We start from the raw sequence: 26,714 nt of genomic DNA on the forward strand, positions 1-26,714 counted from the left end.
GCAACAATATATAACTAAGATTGAATCATACTACAACGGCTCTGACACTCGTCGGATGAGGCAGGACTTGCAAACTTTTACGGACTACAAAGGGAAACCCAGCCGCGAGCTGCCCAGTGACGCGAGTTTACCAGATGAGCTAAACGCCTTTAATGCTAGCTTCAAGGCAAGCAACACTGAAGCGTGCATGAGAGCATCAGCTGTTCCGGACAACTGTGTGATCATGCTCTCCGTAGCCGATGTGAGCAAGACCTTTAAACAGGTCAACATTCACAAGGCCGCGGGGCCAAATGGATTACCAGGATGTGTACTCAGAGCATGCGCTGGCCAACTGGCAAGTGTCTTCACTGACATTTTCAACCTCTCTCTGACCGAGTTTGTAATGCCCAAGAAAGCGGAGGTAAGCTGCCTAAATGACTAGCGCCCCATAGCACTCACGTCGGTAGCCCCAACAGATCCACAGATGACGCAATCTCAATCGTACGTCACACTGCCCTTTCCCACCTGGACAAAAGGAACACCTATGTGAGAATGCTGTTCATTGACTGCAGCTCAGCGTTCAACACCATAGCGCCCACAAAGTTCATCACTAAGCTAAGGACCCTGGGACTAAACACCTCCCTCTGCAACTGGAACCTGGACTTCCTGATGGGCCGCCACCAGGTGTAAGGGTAGGCTTAGTCCCCTTCTGGATTCCCTGTTCACCCACGACTGCATGGCCAAGCATGACTCAAGCACCATCATTAAGTTTGCTGACAACACAACAGTGGTAGGGCCTGATCACTGACAACGACGAGACTATAGGGAGGAGGTCAGAGACCTGGCCGTGTGGTGCCAGGATAACAACCTCTCCCTCAATGTGAGCAAGACAAAGGAGCTGATTGTGGACTACAGGAAAAGGAGTGTCGAACAGACCCCCATTAACATCGATGGGGCTGTAGTGGAGCGGGTCGAGAGTTCCAAGTTCCTTGGTGTCCACATCACCAACAAACTATCATGGTCCTAACACACCAAGACAGTCGTGAAGAAAAGATTTGTTATGGGTCCCCAGATCCTCAAAAAGTTCTACAGCTGCACCATCAAGAGCATCCTGACCGGTTACATCCCCACTTGGTATGGCAGCTACTCGGCATTTGACCATAAGCCACTACAGAGGGTAGTGCGTACAGCCCAGTACATCACTGGGGCCAAGTTTCCTGCCATCCAGGACCTATATACTATGTGGTGTCAAAAAAAATGTGAAAGACTCCTGTCACCCAAGTGATAGACTGTTCTCTATGCTAGCAGTACCGGAGCGCCAAGTCTAGGTGCAAAAGGCTCCTTAACAGCTTTTTCGCCCAAGCAATAAGACTGCTGAACAATCTTTCAAATGGCCACCTGTACTATTTACATTGACTCTAAGCGGGCTGTCATGTGCCTTTTCCTGAGGAGTGGCTTCCGTCAGACTACTCTACCATAAAGGCCTTATTGGTGGAGTGCTGCAAAGATGGTTGTCCTTCTGCAAGATTCTTTAGGAACTCTAAAGCTCAGTCAGAGTGACCATCGGTTTCTTGGTCACCTCTCTGACCAAGGCCCTTCTCCCCCAATTGCTCAGTTTGGTCTTGATGGTTCCAAACTTCTTTCATTCTTGGGGACCTTCAATGCTGCAGAAATGTTTTGGTACCCTTATCAAGATCTGTGCTCGACACAGTCTTGTCTCGGAGCTCTGCGGACAATTCCTTCGAACTCATGGCTTTTGCTCTGACATGCACTGTCAACTGTGAGACCATATATAGACAGGTGTGAGCCTTTCCAAATCATGTCCAATCAATTCAATTTACCACAGGTGGACTCCAAAAAGTTGTAGAAACATCTCAAGGAGGATCAATGAAAGCAGATGCACTTGAGCTCAATTTATGAACTCAAGTGCATACTTATGTAAATAAGGTATTTCAGTTTTTTTTATTATTATTATTTTTTTTAACTGTTTTGCTCTGTCATTGTGGGGTGTTTTGTGTAGATTGCTTAGGAATGTATTTTATTCCATCCATTTTAGAATAATGTGGTAACGTAACAAAATGTGGAAAAAGTAAAGGGGTCTGAATACTTTCCGAAGTCGCTGTATATTAGCGGCAGCAGTGGAGGAGAGGAGAGAGAGACACACCGTTAGTGGCTGCCCTTTCCCCGTGGAGCGGTGTAGGGGACACCCGTGTTCACCGCTGTCTGTTTTAGTCACAGCACAGCAGATGTCATCTCTGCATACAATTAATACATTCGCCTGTATTAGCGGAATCAAACAAAGAGCAACGTTGTGCTATAAGGACGGCAGACACTGAAGACACTTGTTGATGTTTTACTGCATCGTTCGGAGCTAGTAGCATAAGCATGTCACTGCGCCCGCTATAACACCTGCTAAACTGTGTGCGCGGCCAGTAAACTTTGATTTGATTTGATTTGGATTTGAAGTGACTCCCTGGCAGAAGGAATAAAAACACAAGAGGTTTCCTGTAGAATGAAGAGAGTCTGGAGAAATGCTGTTGCTTACCCCCCCGGAGAGGAAAAAGCAGAGCGAATGTACTCATAGATACCAGCCTTTGAGACGCCGACAGGGAGAGAATTCCCATCGATGTGAGGGAGAGAACGTAAAAGAGATGGTGAGAGATAGAGAGAGGGAGGGAACAAGCATGAGGGAGAGACAGATAGTAGAGGGAGTGAGAAATAAAGAAATAAAGTTGGTGTGTGCCGTCAGGGTTGATGGAGGCAGAGGGAGAGAACGTGAGGGTAAAGCTAATGTTATAAGCTGGTAGTGCCGGTGGCCAATTGAAATTCCTTCTGTGTCTCTTCAATGCAGCGAGGAGACAATGGTAAAGATAGGAGAAACGCACAGCAACAGTCTCTCTCTCTCCCTCTCCTTCCCTATCCCTCTGTTATGCCCCTTTCCTCTCTAAGCTCCTCTCTCCGTCTCCTTTCCTATCTTTCTGTTATGCCGCTCTCCTCTCGGGGGAAGGGTAGGTTGAGAGAGAGGGGGGGGGGAGGGGTAAGGAGATGGAAGGCTTGATCACAGCAGAGACACAGCAGTGAGTATATAAGGTCTGGACTTAATCATCTGTTAGGCGGAATGCGCTGGGCAGGGCAAGGGAGGAGGAGAGGAGAGAGGGGGGGGGGGGGGAGAGGAGCAATGAAGCCAGCGTTCCACTCAGTGCTCAGACATGACTGAGCCAGAGAATCTGTGACTGCTCTCTGCACCACAGGGAGAGAGAAAGAGAGGGAGTCCTGCTACTGCTGCTGCTCTCTGCACCAGACAAACAGACACAACAAGACAAACAGTCTCTGTTCTCACCAGCCAGCCCAGCAGCCAGCTCTCTGTCTGAGCCCCTGACCACTGCCCTCTCCCTGTCAGCAAAACACTTTCTACAGAAGAGAGAGAAAGAGGAAGAAGAGAGCGAACGAGCCCCGTTGACACTTTCCTGTCCATCCATCTGACTGAACCCAAGGTGGCAGAGAGGGAGACGTGGCGAAGGCGGCGCCCCCCCATCAGGAAGAACAGCGGTCAATAAAGGACACCGGTAGCTCCACCTCCGCGTCTGAGTCAGAACCCCTGTCTGCACCGTGTGTCCCCCAGGAGCCTCTACAGGACAGTGTCACAGTACACAAACCAGAACCAAGGGAGCCAGCCAGCCACAGCAGAGAGCTGAACAGCAGCAGCACTGCAGAGGATTTGGTTAAAGCTAGACAGAGGAGCAACCCCGGGGTGCTGAAGAGAACAAGGATTTAAGGTGGGGTAACTGGCAGTGCTGTAACAGACCTGTGCCTCACTCAGAGGCACTCTACTCTCTTTGCCTCTCTGCTGTGCTGTGGGACATGTGGGCGGGCTGGAGGGCTAAGGAGGCACTGAGTCGAATTCACCGGGGAAAATGCCCTGCCGAGAGTTAGATAGAGCTTGGGTCTGTCTGTGAGGATCTAAGTGCACGTGTGGAGGGGGAGGAGGGGGGCTCGGCGTGGATACGTCTCCTCTGCTCTCTATTGCTACTCCGTCCCTCCGTCTCCTTCCTTCGTTCCCTCTCTCTCTCGCTCTCTCTCCCTCCACCTCCGCCCCTCCTCTCCTGCTCCACCCTGCGGGCAGAGTGTAAAGCCATGGACCGAGGCTGAGTGGATGCTGCTGCCTGACACGGTGTTTGTGAGGCGGCTGCCGTCCGTTCCTGAACCCCACTGGTTCCCTTCATGCCGTGCTGTGGGCTGGGCCATCGCCGGAGAGCACAGCTTCCATACGTGAGTCTGCTGCCTAATTCTCTCAATTTAGGACAGAGACAGAGAGGGAACACCGGAGGCATACTGCATACTGCATGAGTCTTAGTAATGTTCTGCTGTTGTCAACGACAGATGCACTGAGGAAACGGTTCATGTAATGACTCTTTCTAGGAATACCTGTAGCTCGTTCAAAAGTCGTGTGTATGTACGCATGCGTGTGTGTGCATGCAGGCACATGCACCTGTTTTCGGAGTGTATGTATGTACATGTTTGCCTGAAAGAGTAAACACACACACATACACACACACACACACACCTGTTTATCTGCAACCTTGCCAGATTTCTCTGCACCCTGTCTGAGATTACACGGTCTTACCGAGACCATTTTTTCCCCTCTATCGACTCTTAGCGGACCGGCAGCTCTCTCTACAGAACTCCGCTGTTTGGCATCACGTGCGCCCAGCCAGCCAACCACACTAAGAGGCAGTCGATTGATCTTTTATCCCATGTTTATATGGGGATGGACGGAGAGAGCTTAGGATGCAGTCAGTGGGTGGCACAGAGCGATGTCCACATGGCTGCAGACTCCGGGCTCGTGCTTGGCTGACGGCAGAGTTTTTAATGGACTTTACAACGTTTATGTCATCTCTCTTCTTTGTGTGTGAGCGTCTGGGCTGTAATGCTGTCTGACAGATAGAATGGGTTTAAGGGGTACAGGCTTTTCTTTTGTACTTCAGCCTAATGGAGCGCAGTGGGAGAAACGTTCAAGGGTTCCTCCTCCCTGGGATTTATGTCTGCCGAAGTGGGGGAATGGCAGGGCAGCGGCAGACTTGGTCAACATGAGACGAGGTGCAACCAAAATGTTTAAATATCGGCCATTTGTGTTGCTTTTCTCCCACAATTTGACTTTGGGCTGGTTCACGTCTCTAACAGTATCCGCTTGTCATGGAATGAGTGTTTGGGTGGACTCATGCCAAGTTATAGACAGAAGAAATAGAAGTCTCTGGGCCTGAACAGTATACTCTGACACAGTAGCAACTGTTTTTGCCACACACACGGGGACACACACCATTTATAAAACAAGGACTGCAGAGATAACAGAGATCACCATTTTATTGCATGACTACTGTCACCACTAGATGCCCCTATAGCACCTTTCAGATTAGATGTTTTATACACACACACACACACACACACACACACACACACACACACACACACACACACACACACACACACACACACACACACACACACACACACACACACACACACACACACACACACACACACACACACACACACACACACACACATTTTACACATGCACCTAGTACCACAGCTTTTATGTTACTATAATCAACTCATGATGCAATAGTGCAGGAGTGACGTTTCATTGGGTTCACCTTTGTATGAATTATGATGTCACCCCAGATCTCAGACAGAGCTTGGTTGTTAATGTGAATAGAAAGTTCTTCGAATTGGCCTATAGTATGTCGTCCCGTTACGATGCTTTCACTGGTCCAAATCAGAGCCAATCATAGCTAAGTGCTTACAGTAGGCTACATACATAGAGTGTTCGTCCCAAATTACACCCTATTCCCTATTTAGTATAGTTTAGTCACTATATGGGGAATAGGGTATAATTTAGGACAAAGCCATAGAGGTTCTACATTAATTTCGATGGACAAATTTCTCCAGTCCAATCAGCATACAGCACATGCAATGTGCTCCCAGTACAGCTGATATATCAGACAACTTAAGTCTTTTTGCTGACATAATGGTTGTAAATTATCCACTGCAACGACAACAACAAAATCCTCATTACCGCTCTTCCTCAGTGGTCTCTGTCGAAGTCAATTTGACCATGTCTGAGCGGCATGCACACTCATGCTGCTGTGGTCTGGATTAACATTTACAAAAGAGTGGATTTTAATCTGAGTGATGAGTGGATTAGTGCATGACTGCAGGCAGGGTTTAGGCTTCCTGCCCTTGGACAGCTGGAGAGATGGCTGTTGTCCTCCTCCCTACTCTGCAGGATGCTCTGAGCAGAGGCCAAGAACTCTCTGTGTGTGGGATGCTTTTAAACGTGCTAAAGGCATTCCTTGTGGAACGGTGAAACGAATAAATAATGTCATGATTTCGTTTGTGTATACACTGAGTGTGCAAAACAGTCAATCAAATCAAATCAAATTTTATTGGTCACATACACATGGTTAGCAGATGTTAATGCGAGTGTAGCGAAATGCTTGTGCTTCTAGTTCTGACCGTGCAGTAAGTAATCTAACCTAACAATTTCACAACAACTACCTTATACACACAAGTGTAAAGGAATGAATAAGAATATGTACATAAAAATATATGAATGAGTGATGGCCGAACGGCATAGGCAAGATGCAGTAGATGGTATAGAGTATAGTATATACATATGAGAGGAGTAATGTAGGGTATATAAACATGATATAAAGTGGCATTGTTTAAAGTGGCTAGTGACACATTTATTACATAGTTTCTGTCTATAGGCTGGGAGCAACAGAATGGAGTCGTGGTCAGCTTTTCCAAAAGGAGGGCGGGGGAGGGCCTTATATGCGTTGCGGAAGTTAGAAAAACAAAGACTACAATCAATGCAGCCTCAGGATATGTGGTTTCCAGTTTACATCGAGTCAAATGAAGTTCTTTCAAGGTCGTCGATGTGTCTGCTTGGGGGGGAATATACACGACTGTGATTATGATCGAAGAGAATAATCACAGTCGTGTATATTCCCTCCCAAGCAGACCAGGAGCACCCCTCCCAAGCAGACCAGGAACACCTTCCTAATATTGCGTTGCATCCCCTTTTGCGGGTCATGTACTCTACAAGGTATTGAAAGCGTTCCACATGGATGCTGGCCCATGTTGACTCCAATGTTTCCCACAGTTGTGTCAAGTTTGGCTTGATGTCCTTTGGGTGGTGGACCATTCTTGATACACCTGGGAAACTGTTGAGCGTGAAAAACCCAGCAGCGTAGCAGTTCTTGACACAAACTGGTGCGCCTGGCACCTGCTACCATACCCTGTTCAAAGGCACTTACATATTTTGTCTTGCCCATTCACCCTCTGAATGGCACACAAACACAATCCATGTCTCAATTGTCTCAAGGCTTAAACATCCTTCTTTAACCCGTCTCCTCCCCTTCATCTACACTGATTGAAGTCGATTTAACAAGTGACATCAATAAGGGATCATTGCGTTCACCTGGATTCACCAGATCAGTCTATGTCATGGAAAGAGCTGGTGTTCGTAATGTTTTGTATATTCCGTGTACACTATGGCCAAAAGTATGAAGTATGTGGTGCATATGGTGTGGTAAGAGCCCGAGCACATTCGTGTGATTCTATCTGCTTTTGAACTCTGAGACTGCTTCCTTCCGTGACACACCACTCTTTCTATGACACTCCTCTCACATGTTTCCAATATGGAAGCCCAAACCGCTGTTTCACGTCGGAAATGGGGCGGAACACAATTCCGCTCGCGATGGATATTTAGAGCACGGAGGGAGACCTTGCTGAATGGAACTCGTTCTGACTCTGACAAGCAGCAGACTAAAGGAGCATGTCAGTCTCAGACACTCGGCACGGAAACTGGGCTAATTGAAGACAGCAGGCCCAGCCTAACTGTTTTGTTCGCTCTTACTGGTTCCCATCGTGCAACGGGACTGGAGAGTAGTGCATTTGTAGCCTGTATAAGAGCTTAGCAGCACATTCAGCGTAACAGTAGTCTGGGTACTGGTCTTTTTAGCTAGAATTCCACTCCTTGCCACTCCTGTCATTTGCCAAAGACATTGGCCTTTTGTCAATCTCAACGTTCAATATGCAGACAGATTTACGGCGCAGTCGCGCCGTAAATCAACGTTATGGAACGTAAGGGAACATGAGGTGTGTGCAAATTTGTCGCAATCTAGAATTATAATTTTAAGAACAACAATAAACAATACCGTTACGACCTGCTGCGGCCATTCCCTTGTGAGAAGGCAGTGTCAATGCAAGGCCATGTCGATCAAAGTGGCAAGAGAGGACTGTAAATGAGAGAAAGATAAATAATGACACGGAAAATATTAGCCTGCAAGATTCAATCGAGATAGGTTTGCTTCAGTTGCGTACCATTAATGAGTTGCTTACATTTCTGCAATGTTGTTAGGCTCATTTCACTTATATTATTTGTCCCTCCTACCTTGGAGTCCAGACAGGATACTTTAGGATACTTTCAGAATGGACATTTGTTTTCCCAATCTGCCCACTGTAATTATAAAAAAAAACATTCAATTGAGTCTATGATGGAAACCTAGTGGTTTCTATTCTAGGCACGAAGATATTTCAACATCATAAATTGAGGTAATATGATCATAATCATTATTTTTTCAATCCATAGTTGACGCCCCTCCTAATGAAAAGGCCATCCTGCTGTGAGCTGCTGGACAGTTGACGCCCCTCCTAATGAAAAAGCCATCCTGCTGTGAGCTGCTGGACAGCACACTTGCACTTGATGTGTTTATGGATGAGAACGTGAGAACGTGAAGTAGCTCAGAGGGGAATCGGTGATTGCCTGCTTTGCAATCTGTTCCCTACGTCAACAGCCAGGGTTTCATTCAATCGGCCTAGACAGTAGGCACTATACTTTTTGTATTTCATTTATTTTACTAAATTGACACGTTTAGCAATGTTCAACTTCAATTAATTGGCACGAAACATACATCAGACATGTTGTTTTATCTCTGGCTTGCATAGCAAATGTGGAGTCAGTCACCTAAATTCACTGTAGGAGGCTGGGCTTAATATATTGGCTAGCATACAAATGGTGGATTAATAGCCCAACCTACTGAATAAATGAAATTCTAACTTACACATATGTCTTCTCTGTTTCCTTCTTTCGCAATTCATCCATCTAACCTGGCATCTCCACTGGCCTCTCTCTCTTCCATCCAATGTGTATTCCCATTTATAGCTCTTGAACCAGTAGCCTAACCAAATGCGTGTCCCAGAAGTAGCAATAAACTATAATTTGGTCACTTATTTTGAACAAAAATATTTATTTGTGATCAAATTGGCTGGTGGTAAAAATGCAATAAACGGGAATCCTCTTTTCTCCTCGCGTCTAATGTTTATGTTTACAATGACATGTATTATGTCAGAATGCTCAGTGTTTCCTAACAGTCTCATTTGCATAAACATTGTCATTGGATGATAGCTCTGAGGGATATTGAATCAGGATCAAATCTCCTCGAGCTCATTCATGATAGAATGTTCATATTTGAAGATTGCCGATAGGCCAGCCTCTTTGGCGAATGACAGGAGTGGCAAGGAGTGGAATGTAATCGCTGAACAGAGACGGCAACCAAGCCAGCGTAGCAGCAACAGAGTAGAAACTACTCATAAGGCCTGTTTCCTGGACACAGTTTAAGCCTAGTCCTGGACTAAGGGAGAATTTCAAATCAAATCAAATTGTATTGGTCACATACACGTGGTGAGCAGATGTTATTGCGAGTGTCGTGAAATGCTTGTGCTTCTAGTTCCGACAGTGCAGTGATATCAAACAAGTAATCAAACAATTCCACAACAACTACCTAATACACACAAATCTAAAGGGAGGAATAATAATATATACATATAAATATATGGATGAGCATTGACAGAGTGGCATAGGCAAGATGCAATAGATGGTATAAAATACAGTATATACATATGAGATGAGTAATGCAAGATAGGTAAACATTATTAAAGTGGCATTATTAAAGTGACTAGTGATCCATTTATTAAAGTGGCTAATGCAGTCAAGTCTGTATGTAGGCAGCAGCCTCTCTGTGTTAGTAATGGCTGTTTAACAGTCTGATGGCCCTGTTTTTCAGTCTCCCGGTCCCAGCTTTGATGCACCTGTACTGACGTCGCCTTCTGGATAGTAGCGGAGTGAACAGGCAGTGGCTTGGGTGGTTGTTGTCCTTGATGATCTTTTTGGCCTTCCTGTGCCATCGAGTGTTGTAGGTGTCCTGTAGGGCAGTTAGTTTGCCACCGGTAATGCGTTGTGCAGACCGCACCACCCTCTGGAGAGCCTTGCGGTTGTGGGCGGTGCAGTTACTGTACCAGGTGGTGATACAGCCCGACAGGATGCTCTCAATTGTGCATCTGTAAAAGTTTGTGAGGGTTTTAGGTGACATTCCATTGAAAGTGTTTATTATTTCAGGGGCTTAATCTGTGTCTAGGAAACCGCCCCTTACTTTCTCATGGGAAGTGTGGGGTTTTGATACTGTAGGTGGTTTGATGTGTGTGCTTGTGCTTTTAAAGGGTGGCTGAACTTTCTGATTTGCCTCATTTTTGGATTTGGTTCATTAAGAAATGCTAGCGGCCATGACTGAATTCAAACGTGAGTTGGTTTTGTGTGTGTGCTTCTTAAGAGTTAGCCAAATTCTTTCGCCAATTAGCTTCAACTGGCTGATGTGCTCCCGTAGAAAAATTGGTTTGACTTTGGATAGCCTATCTCCGGGGCTAGTTAGGGACCGTTAATAAATTACACAATGTAAATGAGACAGAGCATTTAAAAAAATACTTCATTTTAACTGAAACTGCAGTTAAATTCATGAATGCTAGCTGTGAGCTAATCTCCTCTGGTGAGTGTGTGGCCTGGAATTCTCAGTTTTCCAGGCTATGTGATCAGAGCCCAGAGCCGGAACGTTGGGCCACTGTGGACACTTTGTCTGGAGCTGGGCTTTCTTGGCAGCGGATGTGCGTTCCTCCACTTTTCCAGAGTGGAGTAGGGAAACATCCAGTGAAACGGGACTCCTAACGGAATGTCTTAGTTTCACAGTTTTTACAGGCTTTTTACATAATCTATCATCTCACCCTCGGACTAGTGGAAACTGTGATATATGTCTGTGGAGGCCTTGTGTGTGTGTAACATACCTCACTAAGAGTGGGTGTGATGTGGACAGATCCTGGATCAGTGGGATCTGTCTGTAGGTGCTGCTTTGTAAATAGTGCTACAGGCCTGGGTCGTATACATTAGTGGACTAATTCATGTCGGCCTCTCGCCATGTTGGCTTGCTTCTGTTTGGTTCCTAATTAATACAATCCTGGAAACAGTGGAGTAATGATGATGGCGAAGTGGCACCACTCTCCTTTGGCTCGGCTTTTACGAGATTGATGCTGAATATGTATTCGCATACTGGTGGTGTCTGGTCGGGCTCTTGAAAGTTGTAATAGTAGAATGCACAAGGTGCAATTTCGAATTTGGGTAGAGCACCTTAGAGCTATTTATAGATGTTCACCAATGCTGGACGGGGGGCCCTGATTGAAAGTTTGGGAACCCCTGACATGATAACTTATGATGCATATGAAGTTATTTTTTATCCCCCCCTCAACTAATTTCAGGAATGTCTCTGACCACTAACACGGGACATTCGCTCACTGCTGTCAGTAGAAAGCATCTGTTTGGAAAATGAGAATGCAGCCACATTTTGTAGAGTTTGCACTTTCTGACATTTTTGATTGATCGTAGGCTATTTACCAGAATGTTGGCGGACTACATTTAGTTTAACTAGTAATTGAACTACATTTTGCAGTAGCTTGGTGGTAGTTGATCTAAATTCAAACCTTGGTGGTGTCCCAGTAGTTACACCGCTACATGGTAATTAACTACTGGAACTACACACTATATTTGCACACAAAAACAAAAAAAATATGGGTGAAGTACGCACACTTTATTTTCCCGACTCCGACCTGCCTGATTCTCACCAGAAACATTGTTTTTGTGTTGAGGCAAAATTACATATGACCCCCAAAGTGATCTGTCTTGCAATTTGTAGCCTATGGCATTTCAGATTTACATATGATCATTTTCCCTATTAGTAGTTTGGATGTAGTAAACTACTTTTTCAAAGTAACTTTCGTTAAGTAAACTATACTTTTTCTTACTGCTACACTAAAGCTACGCTTATCTTCTTCCAGTGTGAAGTAATTGGTAGCTTGGTATGCTATATTTTCAGAGTAGCTTCCCCAACACTGATCATAATGACATCCAATATGGGCTGATAAGCTGTAGAAGAAATAGTCATTGCCAGCTAGGGTTGGGTGCATATTAATAGTGCTACTACCAGCGTTTCATAAATGAATACAGTAGGCTAGGTGTGATGAAAGTGCAGACAATATACACTATGTACAAAACATGAGGATCACCTTCCTAATGCGTTGCACCCCCTTTTGCCCTCAGAACAGCCTTAATTCGTCGGGGCATGGACTCTACAAGGTGTCGAAAGCATTCCACACGGATGCTGGCCCATGTTGACTCCAATGCTTCACACTGTGGTGTCAAGTTGGCTGGATATCTTTTGGTTGGTGGACCATTCTTGATACACCTGGGAAAAACCCAGCAGCGTAGCAGTTCTTGGGCACGGCTCATGCTCATTTAATAACGGACACCTCAGACCGACTGAGCATCCACAAAAGGGAACAGATGTTTCTGAGCATCCAATTAAGGGTGGGGATGTAGAGGACTCCCTCTCCTCTCCTCCATGCACTGGGAGAGGTTCATTAACCCATATGGATACTTGAGCACAATTAATTAGTGACAGACGTTAGAAATGTATTGGGGCTACATAAAAACGTTACATAAAGGCTACCATTAAACCTGAACCCATACGTTTATGGGATGGGGTTTTAATTGTTTGCTCATGATTATGTACAGTAGGTCTAGGTTGTTTAGAAGGCATTATGGAAGGTGTGTGCGTGTGAGAGCGTGCACTTCCATGCGTGTCACTATAGAGGGTAACTTAAGACCCTACACTATCCAATCTAAATGACCTAACGCAAATCAGCAGTGATAGCTGCAAAACTCAGCGACAATCTTCTCAGTTAATCTGGATTGACATGTTGTATAAACAAATAGACAGACTGCAAAGGGAAAGAGAGAGGCGGGAGGTTGAGTGAGAGAAATTGTGAGCATGAAAGAGAAGAGAGGTTTATTGAGTAAGAGAAGGACTGAAAGTGAGAGAGCGGGGGGGAAAGAGTCAATAGAAAATTGAGATACCAGATTGTGGTCAGATAGTGGGAGGGAGGGAGTGTAATTGTGTGGATAGAGGATAAGAAAAGGGAAAGGACGAAGTGTTAGAAATGAAGAGGGAAGACAAAATAACATTTAATTCCCAGTGGTTTACCCCCTCCCCATTGGCTTGTCAGAGTACCTGTCTCTATGCTGGGGTGCCGTGACAACAGGTGCCAGCCAGGCGAGAGCACATCCAATACCTTAGAGAGATGTGGGAGGAGGGAGGAAGAGAAAGATTGAGGAAGGAGGAGAGAGAAAAGAGATGTGATCGAGGAGCTTCAGCAACACAATGTAGGATGAGGATCGACTTGAAAGAGAAGGAGCGATTACTTCAGAAAGAGAGAAGAAGAAAGATGTAAGAGACACAGAATTGTCAATAGATGTGGTGCAGATATGCAGATATGGTGTCTCATCCAGAGCGGACGCTCTCTCGACTCTCTAACCCTCTCAGGACTCTGGGAGTCGGGTTGCAAAATTCCAGTAATTTCCCCCAAATTCCCAGGGTTCACAGAAATTCTGGTTTTAGGATTCCAGATTTCCTGGTTTATTCCGGATTTTGGAAAACCTGGGAATTTTGGGAAAGGAATTTTGCAACCTTATCTGGGAGTGTTGCTGATCTCTGATCTGCCTGTCTGAGGAGAACTCCATAAAACCGTCTCTGTTACCAGCAGAATCAGTGTTTTCCTCATAATACTTCCATAAGCCTACCCGCGGGAGCCACCGGCAAAGACCTGATCAGCGATTGGACGTTTGCTCCGACCACAGCAGGAGGGCGGGTTTTAAACTTGCATTGCATATTCATAGCCAGTGTAAATACATAATCAGTCCAGGAGGTTACTCAGAACTACCGGAAGGAGTAAGAAGAAGAAGTATAACTTTTTGAAGGAATTATCTAAATTTTCTCAGGTTTTGATAATGGCAACAATGGCACCACTTGGAGAATCAGGAAGGTGTTGACACCTTGTTTTCTGTTTGCGGTACTGAGATTGGATCTGTCCGCCACTCCTGACAGATGTTGAAGTCGTCTAGAACGGACAAGGATTTGGATTTGACAGTTTGCAGAAAACCCATGGCTGAGTTCCGACGTGGCCCCTTGGCCCTTACCCCCGCCCCGCTCTCACCTGCCCACCGAACAGGCACCGACTGTGGGGCTAAGAGTCGCTGAGGAAGGGTTCCTCTCCCCATCCATGCTGCCAGGCTGCTCCTGTTGCCATGCTCAAACCACCCAAGAATAAAAATGTATCCTGGGTAAGTGGGGGTATGTGCAGGCGGTGCTCTGGGATGTATGGGGTAGCGGGGGGAGGGTGTGGTGGGGATGGTGATGCAAGGCACCTTACCCATCTCTGTGCTTTATCTAGGCACTCTTAAAACACATGTACAATCACTTGTTCTACATTTGCTCTGTCAGATATCGCATTGAATCATAGCAATAGGTAAAAATGGATATTTAGAAAGTGTTTAAATCTAGATTGTGAGAGAATGAATTGTAAGGACAGTGTTCATTGTTAATTTAGTGTTCATTCTAAAAGCGGTGCTTGAGAGTTTGTTATGGAACCTCTACATCTAAGCAGAAGTCAATTGTGTTTAAATGGTGTTGTAAAAAAATCATAAAGCAGATCGTTCAGCTCTTTTGTTATAAGGAACTGCAAGTTGTATGCATTTATTTTCCTACCTAACCTATTCAAAAAGCACTATTGCTGAAATCATAGTATTTGCATGTAGTCCTGTCCGTCCATCGCCAGCTGTTATCTAAGCATGTAGTACTAATGAAAAAAGCATTCCACAGTTGACATAGTTATCATTTAAGTCTTCTAGCCCAGATTATGGTGATGACAAGTAACAAGCAACAATAACATTTGTGCTTGGGATTTTTCAAGCATTTCTATAATCTTTGGACTTGACTTGATCTGAAGGAGAATGCTGAGATTCCCACTGGTTCCCCGGAGGCAGCTGATAGTGGCGGTACTAAAGCCTGGGATAGATAGCTGTGGTTTTGGTTTGCTCCTGAGCCCATCCAATGGCTATTTTAGGGGTGGGCTTAGAGATTTTGGAATTATATAACTACTACATACCCACTTTATCAGTCCACTACTTTGTCTTTTCATGACGGCCGATGTTTGCGACAGAGTGCAACTTGTCGACTTGAAAGTCAGTGACATTGTAGATACGTGTGTGTTTTTGTGGGGAAAAGCACTGGCGGTTAATGAGTTTACTCGAAAGGGAGGTGGAAAGTTTGCCATGAGCCTCATGGTGATCAAGTCATGCGATTCATGGGAATTCTGAGAAATGTTGCAACTTTGTGTACATCGATTGTTCCCAAACTTTGGAGGTCGCGTGAGCGGTCGGCAAACATTTTTTTATTTGTATTTATTTTCAAAGAACTCAGTCCGGCATGAAATTTAATATAGACAAATTCATGTGATTTAGTTTGATGCTATATGATAAGATACGATACGATGCACTAACATTTGCCGCAATTCACACGTTCATTTTCTATTCTAAAGGGAGCTCTCGAACTTGGCCTCTCTGAGCTGGTTCTGTCTGAGCTGACTTCCTTCCTAGCTGTGTGTGTGTGTGTGTGTGTGTGTGTGTGTGTGTGTGTGTGTGTGTGTGTGTGTGTGTGTGTGTGTGTGTGTGTGTGTGTGTGTGTGTGTGTGTGTGTGTGTGTGTGTGTGTGTGTGTGTGTGTCAATGCTGTATCTAGGCACCTGAGCTGAGGCATAAGGGAAACTTGGCATCTACCACCCCACTATCACATAAGGGGGGTAATGTTTGCTCTTTGTCCCCCCACTTTTGATCTGAAATCATCATCACCCACTAATTAGTTTGAGCTATTAATGTATCAATATTTATCTTTAAAAAATGTATCTTTAAATGATACAGCACAACTTTGGATTCCACTGAGTGAAATGTTCCTGCTGCTTTGACCTTAGAAAAAGTGATTGTCGATTGATTGTTGTCCTCGTTATGAAATGATCCTCTTTAGCCTGTTTATCTAAAAATGACCACTGATTGTTTAAAGCAAAATTACCGAAACTATTTCTGATGGTGAAACTGAACAATCAAAATCAAATCTTATTTAGCCTACTGACAGATCAACATATAGCCAAAGGAGAGTCATGTAGCAGGCGGTTGCTTAGGCTACTTCATTCCAGTAAAACATCACTTTTAACAGTGCATTTAATAACAATGACCTAGCAAATTACATTGGTTGTCACTCGACTGATAAAGCCTAATATTGCGCAAGCCATTTGGCAAACATTTGAACACTGAAGGTGACAGTGAACAGTTTGATTAGGCTACCGATATTGCCTGGGTTGTTCTGATGTTGCCTGGGTTGTTCTGATATTGCCTGGGTTGTTCTGATATTGCCTGGGTTGTTCTGATGTTGCCTGGGTTGTTCGGATATTGCCTGGGTTGTTCGGATATTGCCTGGGTTGTTCGGATATTGCCTGGGTTGTACTGATATTGCCTGGGTTGTACTGATATTGCCTGGGTTGTACTGATATTGCCTGGGTTGTTCGGATATTGCCTGGGTTGTACTGATATTGCCTGGGTTGTACTGATATTGCCTGGGTTGTACTGATATTGCCTGGGTTGTACTGATATTGCCTGGGTTGTACTGATATTGCCTGGGTTGTACTGATATTGCCTGGGTTGTTCGGATATTGCCTGGGTTGTACTGATATTGCCTGGGTTGTTCTGATATTGCCTGGGTTGTTCTGATATTGCCTGGGTTGTTCGGATATTGCCTGGGTTGTTCGGATATTGCCTGGGTTGTACTGATATTGCCTGGGTTGTTCTGATGTTGCCTGGGTTGTACTGATATTGCCTGGGTTGTTCGGATATTGCCTGGGTTGTTCTGATATTGCCTGGGATGTTCTGATGTTGCCTGGGTTGTTCTGATATTGCCTGGGTTGTTCTGATGTTGCCTGGGTTGTACCGATATTGCCTGGGTTGTACCGATATTGCCTGGGTTGTTCTGATATTGCCTGGGTTGTTCGGATATTGCCTGGGTTGTTCGGATATTGCCTGGGTTGTTCTGATGTTGCCTGGGATGTTTTGATGTTGCCTGGGTTGTTCTGATATTGCCTGGGTTGTTCTGATGTTGCCTGGGATGTTCTGATATTGCCTGGGTTGTTCTGATGTTGCCTGGGTTGTTCTGATATTGCCTGGGTTGTTCTGATATTGCCTGGGTTGTTCTGATATTGCCTGGGTTGTACTGATATTGCCTGGGTTGTTCTGATGTTGCCTGGGTTGTACTGATATTGCCTGGGTTGTTCTGATGTTGCCTGGGTTGTTCTGATGTTGCCTGGGTTGTTCTGATGTTGCCTGGGTTGTTCTGATATTGCCTGGGTTGTTCGGATATTGCCTGGGTTGTTCTGATGTTGCCTGGGATGTTCTGATATTGCCTGGGTTGTTCTGATATTTGCCTGGGTTGTTCTGATATTTGCCTGGGTTGTTCTGATGTTGCCTGGGATGTTCTGATATTGCCTGGGTTGTTCGGATATTGCCTGGGTTGTTCTGATGTTGCCTGGGTTGTTCTGATATTGCCTGGGTTGTTCTGATATTTGCCTGGGTTGTTCTGATGTTGCCTGGGATGTTCTGATATTGCCTGGGTTGTTCTGATATTTGCCTGGGTTGTTCTGATGTTGCCTGGGATGTTCTGATGTTGCCTGGGATGTTCTGATATTGCCTGGGTTGTTCGGATATTGCCTGGGTTGTTCTGATGTTGCCTGGGTTGTTCTGATATTGCCTGGGTTGTACTGATATTGCCTGGGTTGTTCGGCATGCAAAATGACTTGTTGATCAATGACTCAACAGTTACATGTTTAGTTTAACACTAAATAAGAAGACGTATCAGTTGTCACAAAAGATGAGAGGTATTTTCGGAAGGTAGACAGGAAGTCATATGAGCAAAAACAATTTGTGAACCGTCGATTCGTAACGTTTGAATGGATTTTCTGATAATGCATGCTGCGTTTGGATCGGTTTGGGGTCTCACGGACAGATGCACTCACATCTTAAACATTTGAACTCGAGGACCGATGCGTATCGGCGAATCGTTACATCGTTACATACGTGTTAGCTTGTTATTAGCTTACATTTAAATTGATTTACCTTAGGGATAGTCTTGCACTGTATTTGTGTGTGTATTACAATTGTTATCTGAATATGGATTTACAAAAATGTGTCTCTGTATTATGTTCGTGTGTGTGGGAGTGTCATTTCTGACTCTGGGCCAGTGCAGATGGATCAGGGGAGATTAGAGAGAGAGAGAGAGAGTGGTTTCACTCAGATGAAATCAACTAGTTGGGGAGGGGGGAGTGGCTTAGTCTGGTGCCCGTTTACCCACAGGCCTCTGTTTCATCAGACTCTTCCTTTCTTTCTCGCTCACTCCCCCCCCCCCTCTCTCTCTCTCACTCTTGCTCTCTCTCACTTTCTCAATTCAATTCAAAGGGCTTTATTGGCATGGGAAACATATGTTTCAATTGCCAAAGCAAATGGAATGGACAATAAACAAAAGGGTGATAAACAAGGGAAACATTAGTAAACATTACACTCACAATTTTTTTTTAAAGAATATAGACATTTCAAATGTTATATTATTGGCTATGTACAGTGTTGTAACAATGTGCAAGTAGTTGAAGTATGTAAAGGGAATAGAACTAAGCAGATAGATGTAGCTGGTATTTACAATGTTGTTTGTGCTCCACTGGTTGCCCTTTTCTCATGGCAACGGGCCACAAATCTTGCTGCTGTGATTGCACAGTGCGGTATTTTGCGTAAGAGGAATGGGAGTTTATCAATGTTTGATTTGTTTTCTAATTATTTGTAGGTCTGTTTGATCTGTGGGAAATGTGTCGCTAATGTGGTCACACATTTGGCCTCTCTCAATAGCAAGGCTATGCTCACTGAGTCTGTACAAAGTCAAGGATTTTCTTAATTTGTGGTCAGTCACGGTCGTCAGGTATTCTGCCACTGTGTACTCTCTGTTTAGGGCCAGATAGCATTTCAATTTGCTCTGTTTTTTGGTTGATTCTTTCTGGTAGGTCAAATATTTATCTTTTGGCTTTCTCATAATTTGGTTGGGTCCAAATGTGTTTCTGTCCTGAGGCTCTGTGGGGTCGGTTTGTGAACAGAGCCCCAGATCCAGCTGGCTGATGGGACTCTTCTCTTGGTTCATCTCTCTGTAGGTGAGGGCTTTGTGGTGGAATGTGTGGGCATTGCTTCCTTTTGGATGGTTGTAGAATTTAACAGCTCTTTTCTGGATTTTGATAACTTGCGTGTATAGTCCTAATTCTTCTCTGCATGAATTGTTTGGGATTTTGTATATTTTTGCAGAATTCTGCATGCAGAGTCTCAATTAGGTGTTTGTCCCATTTTGTGAATAATTGGTTGGTGAGTGGACCCCAGACCTCACAACCATAGAGGGCAATGGGTTCAATAACTGATTGAAGTATTTTTAGCCAAATCCTAATTGAGATGTTGAGTTTTATGTTCATTTTGATGGCATAGAAGGCCATTCTTGCCTTGTCTCTTAGATCATTCACAGCTTTGTGGAAGTTATCTTCCTTTTTTCTTAGGCGGAGGTAGGTGTAATTCTTTGTGTGCTCTAGAGCAACATAGTCTAGATAGAATTTGTATTTGTTGTCTTGGCTACTAGACCTTTTTTGGAACATCATTATTTTAGTCTTACTGAGATTCACTGTCAGGGCCCAAGTCTGACAGAATCTGGGCAGAAGATCTAGGTGCTGCTGTGGGCTCTCCTTGGTTGGGGACAGAATCACCAGATCATCGGCAAACAGTATACATTTGATTTCTGAGTCCAGTATGGTGAGGCCGGGTGCTGCAGACTGTTCTAGTGCCCTCGCCAATTCAGTGATATATATATTGAAGTGTGGGGCTCAAGCTACATCCTTGTCTCACAAAACGACTCCACTATGTAACTGTCTTAACAAAAGACTCCACTATGCAATTATCCATTTCAATAGAATGTCACTGTGCCAACTGTTGATAGACATAGCTGGTAAATTCGCTCTGGCCATCTACTCCAATTTTTGACCACGGGTAAGATAGTCTAGCTTGCTAAATTTTGAGATATTACACGTTTCTAATTTTGACAAAGTATTTTCGTTTCAAGTTAAAATGTACTGTTAGCTAGCTAGTTAACGTTACGTGTAGGATCGTATTATTCATATTTCAGATCCATTTGCTTTGCTAGTTATAGCCTAGTGTTAGCTAGCTAACATTGAACCTGGTTGGTTAGCTACCTGCAGATTCGTGCAGGGTAGTAACGTCATGATTTGGGATTATGATTCATTGCTTAGCTAGCAAAATACTGCGCTATGCAAGTGTCTGTTTTAATACGCCACCACGGCCTCCCGGGTGGCGCAGTGGTCTAGGGCACTGCATCGCAGTGCTAGCTGCGCCACCAGAGTCTCTGGGTTCGCGCCCAGGCTCTGTCGCAGCCGGCCGCAACCGGGAGGTCCGTGGGGCGACGCACAATTGGCATAGCGTCGTCCGGGTTAGGGAGGGTTTGGACAGTAGGGATATCCTTGTCTCAGTATGTAAAAATGTAATATGTAAAAAAAATTTTTTTTTTATGTAATAAAATGTATGCACTCTACTGTAAGTCGCTCTGGATAAGAGCGTCTGCTAAATGACTAAAATGTAAATGTTAATAGAATGTCACTGCAACAACTGTTAGCCAGTTAGCTTGGGTGCTTGACTGCTGCTGTTAGGACAGAATGCTCGCATCAACCCTTAAAGAGATTGGTGGAGCTAAAGCTTAAGAGGGTGTGAATGATGCTAAATGGGTGTAGACAAAGATGAGCTCTCTAGTAGGTACCAAAACAAACAGGGCCATTTCCTCAAAAGTGAGGTTACAAGTTGATCAACTTTCAAAGCAGAATTACTTTTCCATTGTTCCTTAACCTTTCACGAGCTTCAACCCCGGATCCGGGAGCACCCCCCCCCACTGATTAGCATCGCTAGCATAGCGTCACAATTAAATAGTAGCATCTAAATATCATTAAATCACAAGAAAGATAATGAAAGATGATGAAAGATACAGATCTTGTGAATAAAGCCACCATTTCAGATTTTTAAAATGTTTTACAGGGAAGACACAATATGTAAATCGATTAGCTAAACACGTTAGCAAAAGACACCATTTTTCTTTGTCCACCATTTTTTCTCTCCACCAGTAGCTATCACCAATTCGGCTAAACTAAGATATTGATAGCCACTAACCAAGAAAAAACCTCATCAGATGACAGTCTGATAACATATTTATGGTATAGAATAGGTTTTGTTAGAAAAATGTGCATATTTCAGGTATAAATCATAGTTTGCCATTGCAGCCACCATCACAAATCTCACCAAAGCGACTAGAATTACTACAGAGAGCAACTTGTATTACCAATTTACTCATCATAAAACATTTCTTAAAAATACACAGCACATAGCAATGGAAAGACAGATCTTGTGAATTCAGACAACATTTCAGATTTTCTAAGTGTTTTACGGCGAAAACACAATAAATCGTTATATTAGCATACCACATATGCAAACGTTACCCGAGCACTGATTCAAGCCAAAGAGAGCGATAACGTAAATATCGCCAACATATATTAATTTTTTCACTAACCTTCTCAGAATTCTTCCGATGACACTCCTGTAACATCATATTACAACATACATATAGAGTTTGTTCGAAAATGTGCATATTTAGCCACCAAAATCATGGTTAGACAATGACAAAGGTAGCCCAGCTGGTCAGAAAATGTTGTGCACCATATTAGACAGTGATCTAGTCTTATACATAAATACTCATAAACTTGACTAAAAAATATAGGGTGGACAGCGATTGATAGACAATTTAATTCTTAATACAATCGCGGAATTACATTTTTTAAATTATCCTTACTTTTCAATACAGGTTGCGCCAAGCGAAGCTATAACAAACAAAATGGCGGCATAAGCGTTTAACATTTTTCGACAGAAACACGATTTATCATAATAAATTGTTCTTACTATGAGCTGTTCTTCCATCAGAATCTTGGGCAATGAATGCTTTCTTGGGTCTAATCGTCTTTTGGTCGAAAGCTGTCCTCTTGCCATGTGGAAATGCCCACTAACGTCGGGCATGAACTGGAAACGTGCCCAGCGGTTCAAAATGTCTCAGAAAGAAATGCCTCAAAATCGCACTAAACGGATATATATTGTTATAAAACGGTTCAAATTAACTACCTTATGATGCTGTTAACACCTATAAAGAGTAGAAATATGACCGGAGAAATATTACTGGCTAAACTAAAGCTTGGAAGGAGGCGAGTCCGATGTCCTTAGCGCGCCACGCGCAGGCAGCCAAAGGAAGTTACTTCTGGTATTTGGTGATTTGTAGAGGCACTGATTGCGCAATCGACTCATCACGTACTGACACCCAGGGGAAGACGTACGCAGTGTCTGTTTCTCCATAGCATTTACAGTGACCTTTAAACTGACTCCAGATCAGTGGCCAAGATGTTTGAACTCTGACTCCCTATCATGAAAAGTGCTGTAGATTGAGTTCTGTTTCACTCAGAGACAAAATTCCAACGGCTATAGAAACTAGAGAGTGTTTTCTATCCAATAATAACAATAATATGCATATTGTACGAGCAAGAATTGAGTACTAGGCAGTTTAATCTGTAGAGCAAATTATTCTAATGCGAAACAGCACCCCCTATAGTTGCAAGAAGTTAAATGCAGTGTATTGTCACGTTCCTGACCTGTTTTCCGTTGTTTTTGTATTTGTTTAGTATGGTCAGGGCGTGAGCTGGGTGGGTAGTCTATGTTATGTGTTTCTATGTTGGGTTAAATGTGTTGCCTGATATGGTTCTCAATTAGGGGCAGGTGTTTGACGTTTCCTCTGATTGAGAACCAGGTTAAACCTGTTGGGGATGGGGGCGCTGTTTAGACTATTTATGCTAATTTGGCTAATTTTTTAAACGGCTTCCCACAAAATCCTTGATCGTACAATATGCATATTATTATTATTATTGGATAGAAAACAGTCTATAGTTTCTATAGGAGTTGAAATTTTGTCTCTAAGTGGAACAGAGCCCATTCTACAGCAATTTCCCTGACATGGAGTCAGATTTGAGAAATGTTGGCCACTTTTCTGAAGTCAGTTAAAAGGGCACTGTCGTTGCTATGACTATACGGACACTTCTTACGTCTTCCCCTGGATGCCTTTACGTGATGACGATTCCAATGGGGTCGATTGCGCGTTCACAGGCACTACAAATGAAAAAAACCTTTAGCTAGCAAGTCTTTTCTTGCTGCGTAACGCGCGTGGAAGACACCGACCCTCTCCTGTTCCAAGCGTTAGTTTAGCCTGTTATATTTCTCCGGTCATCTTTTCACTCGTTATAGGAGTTACAAACATCATAAAGTAGTTAATTTAAAGCGTTTTATAGCAATTTATATCCGTTTAGTGCGATTTTGGGACATTTATTTTTGCAACGATGTGAAAAGTTGGGCACGCTTTTCAGTTCATCGCGAACGCAGTTGACATTTCCACATGGCAAGAGGACAGCTTTCCACCAAAAGACGATTTCTCCCAAGAAAGGATCCTTTGCCCAAGATACTGATGGAAGAACAGCTCAAGGTAGGACATTTTTATTATGATAAATCGTGTTTCTATCGAAACATTTTAGTGGCTTAGGACGCCATGTTTTTTGACGTAGCTTCGCTTGGCGCAAACTGTATTGAAAAGTAAGGATAAATTAAAAAATGTAATAACGCAATTGTATTAAGAATTAAATTGTCTATCAATCCCTGTCCACCCTATATTTTTTAGTCACGTTTATGAGTATTTATGTATAAGAGTAGATCACTGTCTAAGTGGCGCAAGGACATTTTCTGACCAGCTTGTCTACATTTCACATTGTCTAACCATGATTTTGGTGGCTAAATATAAACATTTTCGATCAAACTGTATATGCATGTTGTAATGTGATGTTACAGGAGTGTCATCGGAAGAATTCTGAGAAGGTTAGTGAAAAAATTAATATCTTTTGGCGATGTTGACTTTTATCGCTCACTTTGGCTAGAATCAATGCTGGGCTGCTAATTGCTATGTGCTAAGCTAATATAACGATTTATTGTGTTTTCGCTGTAAGACACTTAGAAAATCTGAAATATTGTCTGTATTCACAGGATCTGTGTCTTTCGATTCGTGTATGCTGTGTATTTTTACGAAATGTTTGATGATTAGTAGTTAGGTAAACACGTTGCTCATTGTAATTATTCTAGTCCATTTGTGATGGTGGGTGCAATTGTAAACTATGCCATCTACCTGAAATATGCACTTTTTTCTAACAAAACCTATCCCATACCATAAATATGTTATCAGACTGTCATCTAATGAGTTTTTTTGTTGGTTAGGGGCTATAAATATCTTAGTTTAGCCGAATTGGTGATGGCTACTGGTGTTGGTGGACAAATAAAAGATGGTGGATTATGCTAATGTGTTTTTAGGTAATAGATGTACATCTTTACATATTGTGTCTTCCCTGTAAAACATTTTAAAAATCGGAAATGTTGACTGGATTCACAAGATCTGTGTCTTTCATTAGCTGTATTGGACTTTAATGTGTGAAAGTTAAATATTTTAAAAAAAATATTTGTTTTGAATTTCGCGGCACTGGTTTTTCAGTGGGGGGGGGGGGGGGGGTGTGCCGCTAGCGCCACGCTGATCCTAGACAGGTTTTAAGGTAGGCTGTTCACACCGTTTGTTTGTGGGTGATTGTCTTCCGTGTCAGTGTTTGTACCACACGGGACTGTTTCGTTTGTGTAGTCTGGTCCTGTACGTGCGTTCTTCGTTGTTTGTTAAGTTCCCATGTTCAGGTCGGTCTACGTCGTTTTTGTTATTTTGTAATTTATTCAAGTGTACTTCGTGTTTCGTCTTGTCTGAATAAATTCATCATGTCTTCACAACACGCTGCGTTTTTGTCCGATGCCTACACCTCCTCTTCAGAAGAAGAGGAGGAAATCAGACGTTACATGTATGATATACAATTTTGTAGTTCTGTGTCTCTGCTTTTATCCAATGTAAAAAAAACACAATTTCAAATGTTGCTACCTAAGACTGAATCAAGGCGGTCGGTCACAATTTTCATGTATATGTTTTTGCAATTGGTTCTTTGTTAAATGGCCAAAAAGGTTGGAGAAGTGGTTTATCCATACATCTCCGTTTTAGATAGATCGCTCTTTGTGTTGTTTGTTTAGTGTGTTCCAATTTCACAGAAATGATTTGAATCTATGGATTCTTCAATCACAATGAGCTGTTTTTTGTCATGCTGTTCTTTCTTCTTTCTTAGCGTATTTCTGTATTGTTTTAGTGTTTCACCAGATTGAAAGCTAAGGTTTTCTGTGTTTTTGGTTGGATAAGTTTCTCTCTCTCTCTCTCTCTGCAGGAGTCCAATGATGAGGCAGAGATTGGCTATGATAACACAACCTCTAAACTCAAAAACCTAAACCTCACTCATTAGGGGAAAACCTATTCAGTTGCCCAACTGAATGTGTCTTCTGCATTTAACCCAACCCCTCTGAATCAGAGAGGTGCGGGGGGCTGCCTTAATCAACATCCACGCCGCCCGGGGGAACAGTGGGTTAACTGCCTTGCTCAGGAGCCGACAGACAGATTTTTACCTCGTCAGCTCGGGGATTCGATCCAGAAACCTTCCAGTTACTGGCCCAATGCTCTAACCACTAGGCTACTAAACCATTCAATGATGTAATTTATTATCATTACTTGTAACCTTTGGATAAAATGATGTTGAGCGATTGGATGTGGTGAACTTGAGGCTATACTAGCTTTATAGCATATGCTTTCAGAAATGCACTCTTGTTTTGTGGTACGCAATGCTGTTAGTTCACACTCTTGTGTGTGCTTCTCCACTTAAAAGTGTGTGTGCATGTGTGCATAAACGTGGATGTATTTTCCCTCCAGAGGGAAAACACTGCTCCACTTTTCTTCTGCCCACCCATATGGTGTGTACATGCTGCTTTCTACATTCTACCCTCATGCTGCACCGGAAGGATATGGAACAGTGCAGTAACATTTGACTGACCAAGTTGATTCGGTCTGACGTAGGATTGGATACAAGTAGAGACTCAGAGATAGAAAATGGTATATCATACACTGCAGTTGAGGAACAATGGGAAAGTATTTCTGCTTTGAAAGTTGATAAACTTGAAAACTCACTTCTGAGAAAATGGCCCTTGAATATTTTGGTACCTGCTGGAGAGCTCTTCTTTGTCTACACCCATTCAGCATCGTTCACACCCTCTTCAGCCTTAGCCCCACCCATCTCTTTAAGGATTCACATGTGAGGCCATGTACTAAACAACCAAAGATTTCAAGACTG

At 43.5% G+C, this 26,714-nt stretch overlaps 1 protein-coding gene across 6 annotated transcripts in view; it reads left to right on the forward strand.

Moving 5' to 3' along the window:
* The window catches only part of LOC129822769 (voltage-dependent L-type calcium channel subunit beta-2-like), a 153,032-nt gene that overhangs the window by 20,056 nt on the left and 106,262 nt on the right, over positions 1–26,714 (forward strand). For 2 of the 6 annotated variants that reach the window (XM_055881164.1, XM_055881165.1), the window contains exon 1: positions 3,158–4,248. The exons of the other annotated variants lie outside the window; for them this stretch is intronic. In XM_055881164.1, coding sequence (XP_055737139.1) covers positions 4,201–4,248 — 48 coding nt within the window. In that variant the 5' untranslated portion in view covers positions 3,158–4,200. Of the gene's footprint in view, positions 1–3,157; positions 4,249–26,714 lie in introns of those variants that run through there. 6 annotated transcript variants of the gene reach the window in all.

This window comes from Salvelinus fontinalis, chromosome 25, assembly GCF_029448725.1.
Source record: "Salvelinus fontinalis isolate EN_2023a chromosome 25, ASM2944872v1, whole genome shotgun sequence".
Classification (NCBI taxonomy): domain Eukaryota; kingdom Metazoa; phylum Chordata; class Actinopteri; order Salmoniformes; family Salmonidae; genus Salvelinus; species Salvelinus fontinalis.